Below are 14,484 nucleotides of genomic sequence, written 5' to 3'. Positions count from 1 at the left end.
GAGATCCCAGAGAGAACCCGGAAAAGAAAATCGAAGGAGGAAGGAGAGGAGAAGAACAACAAAAAGGCTAAAAAGGAGGAAAAAGAGAAAGAAAAGAAAGAAGAAGCAGAAAAGAAGTGGAAATGGTAACTGTCTTCCATGCGTTTGGCCTCTGGGCAGGTTTAACTTGAATGTAACTGGTGTTTTTCATCTTATTTCTGAGGGTAAAACTGTAAAAATCCTATTTTTATTAATATTTTTTATTAACTGCTTGGCTGTATTTTCCTAAGCCCTGAACTTAGCTAAGCACTCTTGGCAGGAGGAAGAGGGGTGAGAGAGAATGGGAGGTCCCAAATGCAAAATAGTATTTATGTGGTATTTTTGTGCTGTTATAAGGTTATATATTTCTCCTCAACTGGTTTTGCTGGTGTCCAGCCAGGTAAGGGATGTGCTCGTGGCTGGTGGAAGGAGATATAACCCACAAAACCACTGCCATATCAGCGGGAGCCATGTCAAGGAGGTTATAAAGGGGCTGCAGTTTTTAGGCTTAGTGTTTTTTGGATGTTCCGGGCAAGATTTTTGTTTAGGAGACCATCAGAAAAGAGCACATGGACGGGGCTGATGGATGCTGTCCCTTTGCTATATTTTTTTCAAGGTGGAGACCAGTGGCTTGGTGTCACTGTGTCCCCGAGCACCCCAATACCTGAGGGAGGGAAGGGGCATTTAAAGGGGGCAGGATGCTTTGTAGCCCATCACAAACCCCAGAGCCGGGGCTGCTCAGCATTATCCCAATTATCCCAGATTGGGATGCTTATGGGCATCATCCATCCTGGACCTTTGGGACAGCTTTTGTGGGGCACAAGGTGCTTTGAAAATAGAAGTTTTTTTGTTGTTTTTACATAGCAGCATTGCTTAAAACAAACTTAATTTGCCGCGGAACTGCCTCGAAACGCACGCAGGACTACACTTCCCATAAGGCTACACAGCCCCGACACGTGGGGAGAGCCAAAACCCGGACCCTTTGGACACGGTGCCGGTGGCTTCTCCTGGCAACGCTTTGGGCAATGCCACCCTGCCCCGGCGGGTAGTGGGGTGCTGGGGTGGGATGCTGGGGGGCGACCGTGGCACCCACCGGCCTCGCCAGCTCTGGGGGCACAGGGTGGCATGTACTGGCGTCTCACCACCTCGCTGCTTGGTCGGGGGGTCCCTCGCCCACGGATTGTCCCCGCCAGCTTCCGTGCAGGCTCGGGGGCCCGCAGCAGGTAAGTGCGGGTGGTGCTGGGGTGGAGGATTGCATGGGTTTGGGAGGAGAGGTGGAGACCTTGTAGTGCTCCTTAAATCACAAATCACCCCTGTAGATGCCTGCTTCTCAAAGGTGCTTCCAGCTACATTTTCAGCAGCCTGTGGCATTTTATAAAATAATATTTATTTTCTTAAATACTTTTTTTTTAAATATATTTTTTCCTGGTGTAATGCCCTTCTTGATGCAATCTCTCCGCCTTTTGATTCAATCTCCTGCGGGGGAGGAGACAGCTCTGAAATGCTTCCGGGGCACTGCTGAATGAGAAACACATTTTTTTATATATTTTTTTTAAAATTATTTTTCCCAGGGTAAATTTTTGCAGTTTCTCCTGCAGTCCCCGTTTTCCTGGAGGTGCTGGGGTTAACGGGCAGGGTCCTGCTGCTGCCCACCCGTTTGGTGCTGAGCTGTGGGGTGCGGATCCCCTGCCTGTCCCCGGCTGCTCCTCCAGCAGACCTCTTCCTCTGCCGCAGACCTTAGTTCTCTCTTTTAATTTCACGTTTAAAATGTTTGTTTTTAAATGCTCTTCAGGGTGGGTGTCTTTTTTTCTTTATTTTTTTTTTTTAATCCTTATTTTGCAACCCAGGTTTATGGTGCCTTTAAAACCTTATTCCCCCCCTTGGGAGGTGGGGAGAGGTGCTTTAAGATCTTATTTGCATTAAGACTGCCATGCAAGGTGGTGGATGCCCAGGAGCCCTTTTTTTTTTTGGTGCCTATTAAAGCAGACAATGGGGGCCGGGTTGCATTTTAACCCTTGCAGCCTCTTCAGTACAAACCGTGCAGCCTTTGTGGGCCAGGGTGGGATCTCGGTGGCAGTCCCCATGGGTTTGCCTGATGGCTCTGTCCCTTTGCTCTCCCCCCTGAGTCCCTCCACGTCCCACTGAGCGCATCCCTTCCCTCCTTAGGATGCTTTTCCCTCGTTTGGGTCATTGTTTTCCATGTTTGAAAGAGTGGGGAAACCGAGGCAGTGGCGGGGGGGTGATGGAATTTCACTTGAGTTTTGCGGCAGCGCTCAGGAGAAGGTCTCCAACCCCGAAGCAGAGGTGCTCACGTGGGTCTGTGTGCCTCTCATGGGTCTGTGTGCTTCTGTCCCAGGTGGGAAGAGGAGAAGACAGCCGACGGGGTGAAGTGGACACAGCTGGAGCACCGAGGACCCTACTTCGCCCCCCTCTACGAGCCGCTGCCCGACGATGTGCAGTTTTACTACAACGGTACGTCCACCTTGGGAGGAGGTGTGCAGAGTCACCCTCTGCACAGCCAAGGAGATGATGATCTCCTCTTACATAAAGGGGGGCACGCTGCAAAGCATGAATTATTAAATGCTGAATTATTGCAATCCCCTCAGTCACGGCTGAGGCTTGCTCCTCCGCTCACCGCTTTTTCTGGTGCGGGGTGTGCAGCCATGGACCCTGAGTTTCTCGAGGGGAAGCAATGCATCTTGATGCCATCACCTGAAGACCTTGGTTACGTTTTGTGAATATATATATTTTTTTTTTCCCTCCCAGCCTATCTATAGCATCTTTCCTCATTAATACACCTTCTGGGTTTGAGCTTTAAGTCAGCTCACGCACGATTTCTCAGCACACTGGGGGGGGGGGGGGAAGCGTTTTTGCTTTTGATGAGAGCTGCAGCTTCACTGTCCCATGGTCTGTGACATGTCGCTCGCCCTCTGGGATGCTGCGGGATCTGGCCAGGCTGCTCTGAGCTCCTGGTCACGGCTCCCTGTGTTGTCCCCAGAGCCACCACGTTTCATCTTACCGCAACGCAGCGCATCAGTGAGGGGCTGGAGGGATGGACCCAAGCTTCTGCTGTCCATCCTGGGTTTCTCACTCAGGTTGTTGGGCTGTTTTCCTCCCCACCCTTGTCTCCAGCCCTGAACTATTCCCTCTGGAGTGGGGAAAGGAGGCGAGAAAGACCATGGGACTCAACCAAGGGATGCTGGAGATGGGAAGGGACCACAATCCTGTGGAGTCTTGGTTCTCCTCAGGCTTTCCCAGGGTCTTCCTATTCCATTTTTTAATGCGGGGGGAGGGGAAAAAAAAGGCCAGTTTGAGGAAAATGAAGTGTGTGGCAACACTGTCAGCAGAGGGCACTGCTGGGATATTGATGGGGCAGTTGGAGACCTGTGGTTTTCTGGCTCAGTCTTGTCAGCTGCATGTAGTTTGTGTAGGGTTTGGACCTCCTCTGTGGCCTTTGCTCCTTTGCAAACCCGCCCGTGTTGGGTGCGTCCAGGCTGGTGGCTTCAGCTGGGGAGCTGTTGGCTCGGTTGCTGGAAGATGTCGCCGTTCCTGGATGAAAACCCGTGATTTTGTGCCCAGGCAACAGCCCCCGGGTAGGAAGGGAGCTGCTGCACGTAGGCTGCTGTGAGGCTGTGACTCACCATGCTCTGCAGTGCAGGTGGAGGTCAAAACCCCCAAATCAGCGCCTGGTGTAGGCAGGATCGAACCATCCCTGGAGCTCTGAAGGGCATATTTTTTCCCATGGCTTGCCTAGAAAAGCTATTTTAAAGTGGGTGCTTCCCAGGAAGAACCAGGATGTTCCCTTACTTCATTGGAATTTGTTGTTACAGCCGAAGAGCTCAGGAGAGGCTGGTGGTGGCTTTGCCATTTCTAGGAAACGATCCAAAACTCACTGGACAACTACGGGAGGCTCTTGCACCTGTATCCATTTCATGCATATATTCTTGGAGCTTCCCATGATGGCTCCATCTGCACAGGAGATGAGTTGAGATGAAAATGCCAGGAGAGGGATCCTGGTTCTTCAGCGTGGTCCTGGAAGTGATCACGGTTGAAAAGCAAACCTTTGTGTTGCCTCGTTAAGCTGAGAATCTCGGACTCGACGTTGCACGACGGCTCCTGAGAGCCTCACGGCTCAGTGACCTCGGTGTAAACCAGGCTCTCACAGAGAACAAAATGAAATGTGATTGCAGATCGGTTGTGGCAGCGTCCTGCTGTGCTGAGAGCTCAGGGGATTGATCCACAAGCAAGACTGCTTGGTGCACGGGGGTGCCGATGTGCATTTGCAGCCCGTGTCCCTGCTCTGGCACCACGGGGAGCGTTGGGGACTGACCAGATGATCTCCTGGGGCTGCAGTGTGGGGCTGTCCCCAAAACTGATGCTAATGCTCCTCTCTCTTCCTAGGCAAACCCCTGAAGCTGAGCCTGGCCACGGAGGAGATTGCTACCTTCTATGCCAAAATGCTTGATCACGAGTACACCACCAAGGAGATCTTCCAGAACAACTTTTTTAACGACTGGAGGAAGGTACCTTCCCTGCAGGGGGGCTTCCTTGCTGCCCATCCTCTACATTAAAACCCCCCAGCATTAAAACTGTTATCTGCAGACACAGCATGGGAGAAAGGGGATGTTTTCTGGGGGTTTAGCTCTTTATTTCCGTGCTTCCTGTGGGTTTGGTCCGTGTCTCGCTGTCTACAGCGATCTTTGAGCACTTTGTGTTGGCACTTGAGCTGCCTTTGATTTCAAGTGATGCTATCTAGCAAAGTAGGCACTGGCTCTACCAAACAGCCCTGCGAGCTGTTTGGGGTGTGCCATTCTCTGAAGGATTAACGTCGAGGTCCTGCAGCACCGTGGCTCAGTCCCCTTGCACAAGCAAGACCCCTCCTGGTGCTTATCTCACCCTTCAGTGCCCCCCTCCCTTCTTCAGACCCTGGCATCTGCGTGCAATCACCTTTGGGACCGTTTGTTCCTGCAGCGGAGGTTTGAGGCTGCTCTACCCCAAAGCTGGCTGTGTTTTGCTTCTCAGCTCAGGTGTCCAGAGCAGCCTGGCCTCCTGTTGGGGCAACTTTATCTACCCTTGGGTGGATGTGGCTGGTGTGGCTGTTTCCCTATGATTTTTCTGAAGAACTGGTGTGCGGCTCGGTATTCCCTTTTCTCTAGGGTGAGAAGTAGCCAGCAGCACTGTGCACAGTTGTTTTTACCAGCTGTCTTTACCCAGTCCCTGTCATCTTTCCCTCAGGAGATGACCCCTGAGGAGCAGAAGATAATCAAGCACCTGGACAAGTGTGACTTCAGAGAGATCCACAAGTACTTTGTAGACAAAAACGAGGCACGGAAAGCACTCCCCAAAGAGGAGAAGCAGGTGAGGACTGTTTCCCATGATATCTGGGGCTGGCTGGTATGCTTGGGGACCAGCTTGAGGTGTCCTAGCTCCTTCTGGCCTCTTTTTTGGTGGATTATGTCCTCACCTGGAACCTCTTTGGTATTTGACCAGCTCCATCTCTCTAGGGCCATCACACCCTTTTTCATTGAGCTTTTCTGCAGATAATGGCTTTGAAAAGTACCAGTTATCCTCTGGTCATGGTTTGGGGTCCTGCCCTGTCCAGAAGGTGGTGGACCCTTGCTGTGGTAGTGATAAAACCCAAGCTTTGCTTCATCAGCGTCTCCTGCTGGGACAGCATCGTGATGAGGGCTTGCAAAGTGGGTGGAGATGGTTTGTGTTGGGAGTAAACTGGGACTTGTGCTCAGATCTTTCTCCAGCCCTTTGAGCTCTGTCTTTCCTGCCTTGCCCTCTCCAGGGGAGAGGATGGTGGGCAAGCAAAATTCGTGGGCTTTCAACTCTGTCTTGTGGGATGACGGTGGCATGGTGCTCGTTTCAGAAACTGAAGGAGGCAGCAGACAAGATCCAGGAAGAGTACGGGTACTGCATCCTCGATGGGCACCGGGAGAAGATAGGCAACTTTAAAACTGAGCCTCCGGGGCTCTTCCGTGGCCGTGGTGACCACCCCAAAATGGGCATGCTCAAGAAGAGGATCATGCCAGAGGATGTGGTCATCAACTGCAGCAAGTGAGTTGCCAAGAGAAGAGCTGAGGTTGGGGGGCTGCTTTTGGGACAGGGGTAAACCACACGTTTTCTCTATGTGGAACCGCCACAGGATTTTGCTGTCTGCTGCAACTGGAGCCCTCCTACAACCTCCTGGGACCTCCAGACCTCTGCTTTGCAGTCAGGTCTGACCTATTCTCTCTGTCGACGTGCGGTGGCTAGGGAAGCTGGTCAGCAATCCCATCTCTCGCTGGTGCCAGCACCTTCAGCAGGATATCAGCTGCAAACCCAGCAGTGCTCCTATGGTCTCTTTGGAGATGGGACAACTGTGTATTGCTTCTGATATGCTTCCTTTAAAAATAGTGTCATTCTTCCTCATTTCACGGGTCCTTTTTGCTGGCTGGAAGCATCGGGATCATCCTCACTGGGGGAGGAAGAGTAGCAATTGGTTAAGAGTGCGTTAACTATAAATGATGTTGGTTGGGTTGGTTTTAATGCACCCCCAGGAAGACCTCGTGGCCTTGCTTCAGATCAATCCCCACCAGCCCAAGAAGTTCTCCTGTTGTCCTCAACACCCAAAGGGTACAGACCGACGGTGTTGTCGAGCAATTTGGGGCAGGCTGTGTGCTTCCTGTAAGCAGTGCAGCAGCTTCTTGACCATCCTTTGCTTGCCGTGAAGAAATGGTGGAAATGCTGACCTGTTTCTTCTCTTTTGTGGCCTCTGTGGTATGAGGGCTGTATTCTTGCTCTGTCCCCAGGGACTCCAAGATCCCCGAACCGCCTGCGGGCCACAAGTGGAAGGAGGTGCGCTTTGACAACACGGTCACCTGGCTGGCCTCGTGGACCGAAAACATCCAGAACTCCCTGAAGTACATCATGCTGAACCCCAGCTCCAAGCTGAAGGTTGGTGAGATGCTGCCGTTGCCGCAGGGCTGTTGCCTTTTTGCCAGGTGGAAAGGTTAGGGGAGAAGAGATGTGACATGGAAAAAAAAAAAGGTACATTTTTGTTGACAAGAAAAAGGAGGTAAACTAGATGAATTAAACTAGATTAATTGGGATGCCCTTGCTTGTGGTTGGTGGGGAAAAAAGATAAATTTTGTAAGCATTGAGCCTGTTCTTAGGGACAGATTGCTGCTGGCAGAACTGTCCCTGTGCAGTGCTGCTCGTGTGCATCCTGGGAAGGCTGGTGAAAGTGGGCAGGGGCTGAGGGGATCCGCAGGGTACGATATCCCATGGGGTTTGATCCGTTTGTGCCAGCAAACGGAGGACAGGAGGAGGGTGGGATCACCATCTGTAGCCCTGTGGGAGGGAGGGAGTGAACACAGCGGGGAGAGAAAGGTGACTTAATATTTCCAGTCCTCAAAGCAAATAAGGAAACCGCATGGAAGTTGGGCACAGCCAAGCAAGCACATCGTGCCAGTCCACACTGGTGGAGTGTGAGCATCAGTGGCCGTGGCTGTGCAGTGCTGGACCAGTTGGCTCCTAGTTTGCCCTGTGCTGGCCACAAACTGGTGGAAGGCACATCCAGACTATGAGCAGCTCAGATTTAGTGAGGATCCGAGGTCCAGTGCAGCCAGCAGAGGGCACAGAAACCCCAGTTGAGCTGTTTCTGCTTTAATTATTTTGAATTTCCCGGATTTTTCTCAAGAGAGCGCTGGGTTTTGAGTGATAGTTAGACCCTGGAGGTTGTGTTTTCCAAAACAGGGTCTGGCTGGTGGAGACGGAAATCAGATAGGGCACTGAGTGGAAACGCCTTGGCCTCTCTTTCCAGGGGGAAAAAGACTGGCAGAAGTACGAGGTAGCCCGGAAGTTAAAGGATGTTGTCCACAAAATCCGGGCTGACTACCAGGCCGACTGGAAGTCCAAGGAGATGAAGAAGCGGCAAAGAGCAGTGGCCCTCTACTTCATTGATAAGGTACCTGTGGCCTCACCCTGGCCCCCCACTGCTGTTGAGGCAAGGGTTTATCTCACCTGATCCACCCAACTCTTTTTATTTGGTGTCTTCTGGTCACTACTAGCTGGAGTTGTTCCATGCAAGGAACCAGGCAATGATCAAGGAGGATGATGACTACCAATATCTGCTGATGTTTGTGCGAGGACACAGCTGTGTGGTCGTGCAGGAGCTGTACTGTCCTCCCTGGACTTAACCAGTGCTGGCAAGGGCCTCCTGAGAGCTGGATAGCTTCATTTTGGGGAGATATCTTATAATTTAATAGAATAAGAAAACAACCTCCTGCTGGAGCGAGCCATTGCTTGGTTTCCACCAGGGTCCCAGCAGCTGTTCAGTGAGACACTGTCTAAGAAAGTGGCGTGGTTTCTTTTTGGTTTGGTTGTCTTTCTTCCCAATGTCCATGTCCACTTTTGTTGTGGTGGGTCTCACGGTCTCCTGTGGCTCCTTCCAGCTGGCCCTGCGAGCAGGCAATGAGAAAGAGGAAGGGGAGACTGCGGACACAGTTGGCTGCTGCTCCCTGCGCGTGGAGCACATCAAGCTGCACCCCGAGCTGGACGGGCAGGAGCACGTGGTGGAGTTCGACTTCCTTGGGAAAGACTCCATCCGCTACTACAACAAAGTGTCGGTGGAGAAGCCGGTGAGCGTGGCAGAGATGGGTGGAAAGGCCGGTGTGGTGACGTGGTGCAAGGGGGAGCTTGGTTCACTTGGTGGTTGTCGGTCCCAAATCCGCATCTGAAACGCGTGCTTCAACCCCACCGTGACAGCACGTGCAGGAGACGCAAGGGTGCTGTGGGATGAGGACACACACATGTTGACCCTAGCCTGGAGAAGAGGGCAGAAACTTTGGGGTAGGGGTCTCAAGGCTGTTTTAGCCCATGAACTATGAGAGAAGTCCTGCCTCCTGCCTGAGGGAGCATCCTCAGTTGACTGAGTGGCAATTAAGGCTTGAGAATGTTCCTATTGCTTTTTATTTTGCCTGTTAGATAGCGTTAATGCTGTTGGTGGGGAAAGTGGAGTGCCAGGGACGGGGAGAACAGTCTGTGGCTCCTGCGTTGGTTTGAGGTCTCAGTGCAAGTCCTTGAAGTTGAGCATGTTGGTGCTATGGTAGGATGCACGCTCCACGAGTCAAAACTGGAGTTCATCTGAATGAGGGGATGAGGAGGCGGATGGAGATGAGGGAGGTGTCTGGGAGAAGTTTGCTCCTTGCCCCTGACCGGGGCCATCCCTTCCTCCCCTCTAGGTGTTCAAAAACCTGCAGCTGTTCATGAAGAACAAGGACCCAGGAGATGACCTCTTTGATAGGCTCACTGTAAGTTGTCACCTCTCTGCTCTTGAACCCCCTTGATGGAAAGAAAAGTCACAACATCCCAACTTTTTCAGCATTGGCAACATCTTTCCCAAATGCAGGCTCGTCTGTCTGCCTGTGCCCACGACTAACCCATATCCCTGCTAAGGAGGTGTTTTTCTGCTGCTTCCCTCCTGGAACTGATCTGCTTGGGCTTTTTTTAGCCTGGGAAGACCTGCCCACGTGCATGTTGCCCGGAGCATTGCTGGAGGTGTCAAATCTCAGCTGTTTGACATTTCCATGCCTTGCTGGGGCTCAACAAAAAAACCACTGGAGTATAGGGGTGCTGGAGAGACGTGCTGCAGCCCTCTCCTCCCAGGCAACCCTCTTAGAAAAAAATTCTACCCTCCTCTTCAGCATGAAATACGGGCTACTGCCTCCTGTGCTCCCCTTCTGCCACCAACCCGCTTGTCCGTCTTGCTTCTAAAGAAGCTGCTCCTCTATGGTTATATGGGTTTTCTCTGTGATGGGCTTCTTCCTTCCAAGGAAGGCTTCTTCCAAACCCCCAAATGAGTCATTTTAGCATCTTCTGTTTCTGCTCTGGCTGCAGCCCTGTGTGCTCTGTAGGACAAAGATATTGGATGTGATATGTGTGAGATGTGCCCTCTTGGGCACAAATAGGCAGAAATTGTTGAATTTGGGGGAAATTCTTTGGGAATTTTAGTGGTGTTTGTCCTAATTTTCAATAGTTGGAGGTCTGACCCAATAGGTCAAGCTACAGAAGATGTGGGAGGTCTTTGAGTCTTTTTTCTAAATGCTTAATTGGTTTGTTTAGGCAAGAGATGATAATCTGAAAAGTGATTTATTGTCCTGGCTTCTTCTTCCTTCCTTTTTTTTTCTTCACTTTGTCCTCCCCTCCTTCCTCCAGACGGTCATCTTGAACAAACACCTCCAGAATCTGATGAATGGTTTGACGGCCAAAGTCTTCAGGACCTACAATGCCTCCATCACACTGCAGGAGCAGCTCAAGGCTCTCACTAACCGTGAGTTTTTAAGAGCTTGTGTTGCTGCCAGCTGCCCTGGGGGGGCAGTGGGTTCAGATGTCCACCCACTGCCTCGCTGCCCCCATAACTGCTTTCTTGGCTGGTCATGCACCACGTTGTAGGGCAGTATGTAGCTTATGGGTTCATGCAGCATGTTGGGAGCCATGCTGAGTGATAAAATCAAATTACCTGCTCGATGGTGGTCTGACAGCCAAGACAAGATTATACTTTTCCCCTTCTTTTTGTTGTTTATCATGTTGTTTCTGTCCTGCCTTCTAGTGATGAGATGCACTTTCAACTTTGGTGCTTCTCAGGTGTCCTTTACCAATTCCTGCTGCCAGTATTGCTCTCTCCTGAGAAAGCATGGGAAAGGCAAACGTTTTGCCGTTGTTCTGGTCTGTTTTGTCTTTCCCAACCTCCCAGAGAGGAGACAAATAACGATCCTGCCCTTTATTTCCAGCTGAAGACAGCGTTGCAGGAAAGCTGCTCTCCTACAACCGAGCTAACCGAGCTGTGGCCATCCTGTGCAACCATCAGAGGTCCACGCCAAAAACCTTTGAGAAGTCAATGCAAAACCTGCAGAGTAAGGTGAGAGAGACCAAACTGAGAGCCCTCACCCTGCTCCAACCTCGCTGGTCTCTTTCTTGGATGTGAAAAGGAAGGGTGAATAACCTGATGCCTAAAGAGGTTGCACTGATCAAGTGTGGCATCTAGGAAATGCACCAGAAGTAGTGGTGATGTGGAGAGGGGCAGAATAAGCTCAAACGCTGGTTGGAACACGTGTGGCACTGAGTTCTTCTCACTCACTGGTGTCTTCAGACCAAGCTGTGTGCCTTTAGCGATGCCACAGCTCAAGACTATGGAAGTGAGTTTTCTTATTTGGTTGTTTGTAGGAGATCCAGCTGAAATGTCATGGGTCTTCTATGGAAGTTCCACAAACTGACTTTTAATTGTCCTCAGCTCTTTTGTCCACACTGTAGAGCTGAGCTTGGGACTTTGCAATAGGGTCCAATATCGTCACGAGCCGGTCAACCTCAGACATGTGCACAAGATGAAAAATAGCTGTGAGTTTTTTCTGGCATCGCAGAACCATTTGCGTTGGAAGAGATCTCTACCTTTAACCTAGCACTGCCAAGTTCGCTGTTAAACCATGTCCCTGAGCTCTACATCTACATGTGTCTCAGGCAGATGTTGGGGCTGGAGAAGGGCTGAGGAGAAGCTGAGGAGCAATTTGGTATGGTAAGGGAGAAGCAGCTGAAATCCCCGGGGAGGACAGAAGCATGGGCTCACTCTGTGTTTGCCTTCACAGATTGATGCCAAGAAGCAACAGCTGGAGGAAGCCGAAAAAGAGCTGAAAAAAGCTGAAGATGAGTTTGAAGAGACAAAAGATGCCAAAGCAGAGGCGTGAGTGACTCTTCCTTACAGCTCCTGTTTGCAGAGGGGTCTGGCTGGGACCTGCGGGTGGGAATGGTGTGGTCCAACACCCTGTGTGTAACTCATGGGAATTGAATTGGGTACTGGGTGCCTCTTCTCCTGTGGGAGCCCGGTGGGTGGAGGTTTTGTGGTTGGTTCTCTGCAATAGCAGGACTGCAAAGAGTTCCTTTGGGGGCGTTTCTGTGTGATAGGGCCCATCTCTCCGAATACTTGGACTTCATCCCAAGCTGCTGGGTTATCCTACAGTTGCCATGCCACATAGGATGCCTGACTTGGGGTTGAAGCTGGTGCTGATACAAGTGAGACTTCTGGGTGGAGGATTGTCACGTATCTGATCTCCGCAGCAGTTGTTGCATGGGGACTGTCCAAATTTACTCCCCTTCCCTTAGCCCAAATGTGGCTTTCTGCCCAGAGACAGAGGATAGCTGGAGAAGAGAAATAAGATGCATATTTTTTGTTGTACTGTGGGGTTTCTTGTCCTTCTGCTTTTGGTTTGTGCTGCGAAGGTGCAGAGCAGGCTGCCTGAGATGGTCGTCGCTCATGGAGTCTGGATCTGAGGATGTGGTCTGCTGGCTGCAGGCTTTTGTGCTTGCACAACTTTGGTACTAATAATTAAGATGTGATTTTTTTTTTTCCCCTCAAGTACTCTCACCTGATAGGTTAGTACTAAATAGCATCTTCCATTTTGCCATTCTGGAGCTATTTCTAGGCTCAGGACTTAGAGTGAATTTAGAGACTGCTCTGAGCTAAAGCTCGTTAGCATTCGATCGTGCTCCCAGGCACCATCATACCAGGAGAACTGCTGTGTTTTGCCTCTGCTGCTGCTTTTTCCCTTTAACTCGCTGTGTTGCTCTTCCTCTGCCCTCAGCAATATACGGAAGAAAAAGAAGCTGCTGGAGCGTCTAAAAGAGCAGCTGGCCAAGCTGAATGTCCAGGCCACAGACAAGGAGGAGAACAAGCAAATAGCTCTGGGCACGTCCAAGCTGAATTACCTGGACCCCAGGATTAGCATCGCTTGGTAAGCCTTGGGCTGCTCCTGTAGAGAGATGTGCAGAAAATCTGCTCGTTGGGGAACAAGGATGTGTCTGAGCCTTTGTAGTAAAGGAATAAACTTTTGTCTCTAGCTGGCCAGAGAGACCTGTCCAAGCTCTGGAGATGCTGGAGCAAAGTCCAAAGCTGCAGCCTCCCTGCAAACGGTTATTTGCAGGATGGCCCTTCTGGATTTAGGGCAAGAAAGAGTCACTTTGCCTGTCTTTATCAACAGTGGCAAGGTGCAAAGGTAATTAGGGGAGCTAAGGAGTTTGTGCAGGTGAACAGGGAGGACTACCATGGTGGGAGCCGGGTGGGATGGGTTGTGCAGCCCCTGGGATGTCCCCTCATTGCCTTGTGCTCTCCGTAGGTGTAAGAAGTTTGGTGTGCCCATTGAGAAGATCTACAACAAGACGCAAAGGGAGAAGTTTGCCTGGGCGATCGACATGGCCGATGAGGACTTTGAATTCTGAGAAAGCGCCTTTCTCCATTACCTCACGCTCATTTGGTGCTGTTTGATAACTTTTTTTTACATGCTGCAGCAGTTGTTGAAGATACGGGGTGCTTGCCCAAAGGAAGTTTGATCTATGCATTTCATACTGTTTTTTTGGTATAAAAACTAGAAACCAGATGTTTAAAACAACTGACTTGTGACACTCGTTCTGAGTGCAGTTACTTTGCTGTGAACTTTTAATTCCTCTCCAGAGCTGCCAAGTGCTCTGGATCTCTTCTTTCCTCCTCCTTAAGAGTCTGGGAAGAAGATTGAGAGCCTTAACAGTGCCAATAAATGAGATTAGAGAGTCTAATCCCATCTCCTTGCTGTAATGGAGATGTGCTGCACTTTTAGCTACTCTAAATTAGCCTGATGGGGAAATATGAGGCAATGACAGCACTGACACAGGCAGTTGCAGTGTAAGACCTGGGCTTGGGTCAAGGGATATGCTGGGCGGAAAAGGAAAAATCTGAGGGTATTTTTGTGCCCTTTTGCCCTCAGGATGTGAGAGAATTGTGCAACTGCACTAACATAATCAAAGGGGAGACATTTTGTGGGAGGGAGCCAATGTTGCTACAGAAGAAGTTCCATCCTTGAGAGGGAGGGATGGGAAGTGCTGGGTCAGAAGGTGCGTTTCATGGTGTGGAAGGCTGAAAATCCTCTTGGCGTGAACAATATCTCCCTTAATCTACTCCTGTGTGGTCAAACCTTGGTCTGTGAGAGAAGGCTGCATTTGGGTTTAGAAATAAGCTGTGTCCAGCCACTAAGTTCACACTGGGGAGGGGTGATGCTGGCTGTCGGGCTGAACCAGGCGGTGGTGGGACACGGGTGTGCTGGGGAGTGGCACCAATCCTGCTGGAGCTGTGCCTGCGTGAGATGACATCTCCGTCACCGGCCTGCTTCCTTCCCCTGGATGTGGAGAAGGCAGGGACCAGCTCCATAAAATGCTGGTGCTTGTTCAGATGGCTGCTTTTCAGAGGGAGGAAAAAAATAGGTAAGTTTTGCACGTACCTGGCAGCAATTAACCGAAGTGCCAGTAAATATCAGGGGTAAGAAGTTGCACTGGCAGCCAAGCCTTCCTGCATCTCAGGGCTGATGTTCAGGTTGCTGTAGTCCAAAGCAGTCCGAGCATCCCATGTGTTCACTTAAAGCCACTTGATCTTGTTTAAAATTATTTCAGTTGGGAGTCATT

At 50.7% G+C, this 14,484-nt stretch overlaps 1 protein-coding gene across 2 annotated transcripts; it reads left to right on the top strand.

Annotated features, from left to right (window-relative positions):
* Positions 1 to 13,605, top strand: TOP1MT (DNA topoisomerase I mitochondrial). Of its 2 annotated transcripts, none has more exons than XM_035318884.1 (14): positions 1 to 125; positions 2,375 to 2,490; positions 4,420 to 4,541; positions 5,254 to 5,376; positions 5,894 to 6,081; positions 6,816 to 6,960; positions 7,829 to 7,972; positions 8,460 to 8,645; positions 9,249 to 9,317; positions 10,222 to 10,336; positions 10,797 to 10,924; positions 11,646 to 11,740; positions 12,639 to 12,788; positions 13,170 to 13,605. In XM_035318884.1, exons 3-14 carry the CDS (start codon positions 4,476 to 4,478, stop codon positions 13,270 to 13,272), a joined length of 1,512 nt encoding a protein of 503 aa, XP_035174775.1. In that variant the 5' UTR covers positions 1 to 125; positions 2,375 to 2,490; positions 4,420 to 4,475; the 3' UTR covers positions 13,273 to 13,605. The 2 variants fall into 2 exon arrangements, with proteins under 2 accessions (XP_035174775.1, XP_035174776.1); XM_035318885.1 differs by lacking the exon at positions 1 to 125 and adding an exon at positions 1,004 to 1,241.
* Positions 13,606 to 14,484: the final 879 nt, after the last annotated feature.

The sequence above is a fragment of the Oxyura jamaicensis genome, chromosome 2 (genome assembly GCF_011077185.1).
Source record: "Oxyura jamaicensis isolate SHBP4307 breed ruddy duck chromosome 2, BPBGC_Ojam_1.0, whole genome shotgun sequence".
Lineage (NCBI taxonomy): Eukaryota > Metazoa > Chordata > Aves > Anseriformes > Anatidae > Oxyura > Oxyura jamaicensis.
Note: the sequence above shows the minus strand (reverse complement) of the source record. Positions and strands in the feature narration are given on the sequence as shown.

Excerpts from the sequence above, each read along its gene's own strand:
- TOP1MT (XM_035318885.1), top strand. The coding sequence starts at position 1,144 with ATGTACTGGCGTCTCACCACCTCGCTGCTTGGTCGGGGGGTCCCTCGC. Across the intron at positions 2,491-4,419 it reads TGTGCAGTTTTACTACAACG|GCAAACCCCTGAAGCTGAGC; the intron begins GTACGTCCACCT and ends CTCTCTTCCTAG. Across the intron at positions 6,961-7,828 it reads ACCCCAGCTCCAAGCTGAAG|GGGGAAAAAGACTGGCAGAA; the intron begins GTTGGTGAGATG and ends CTCTCTTTCCAG.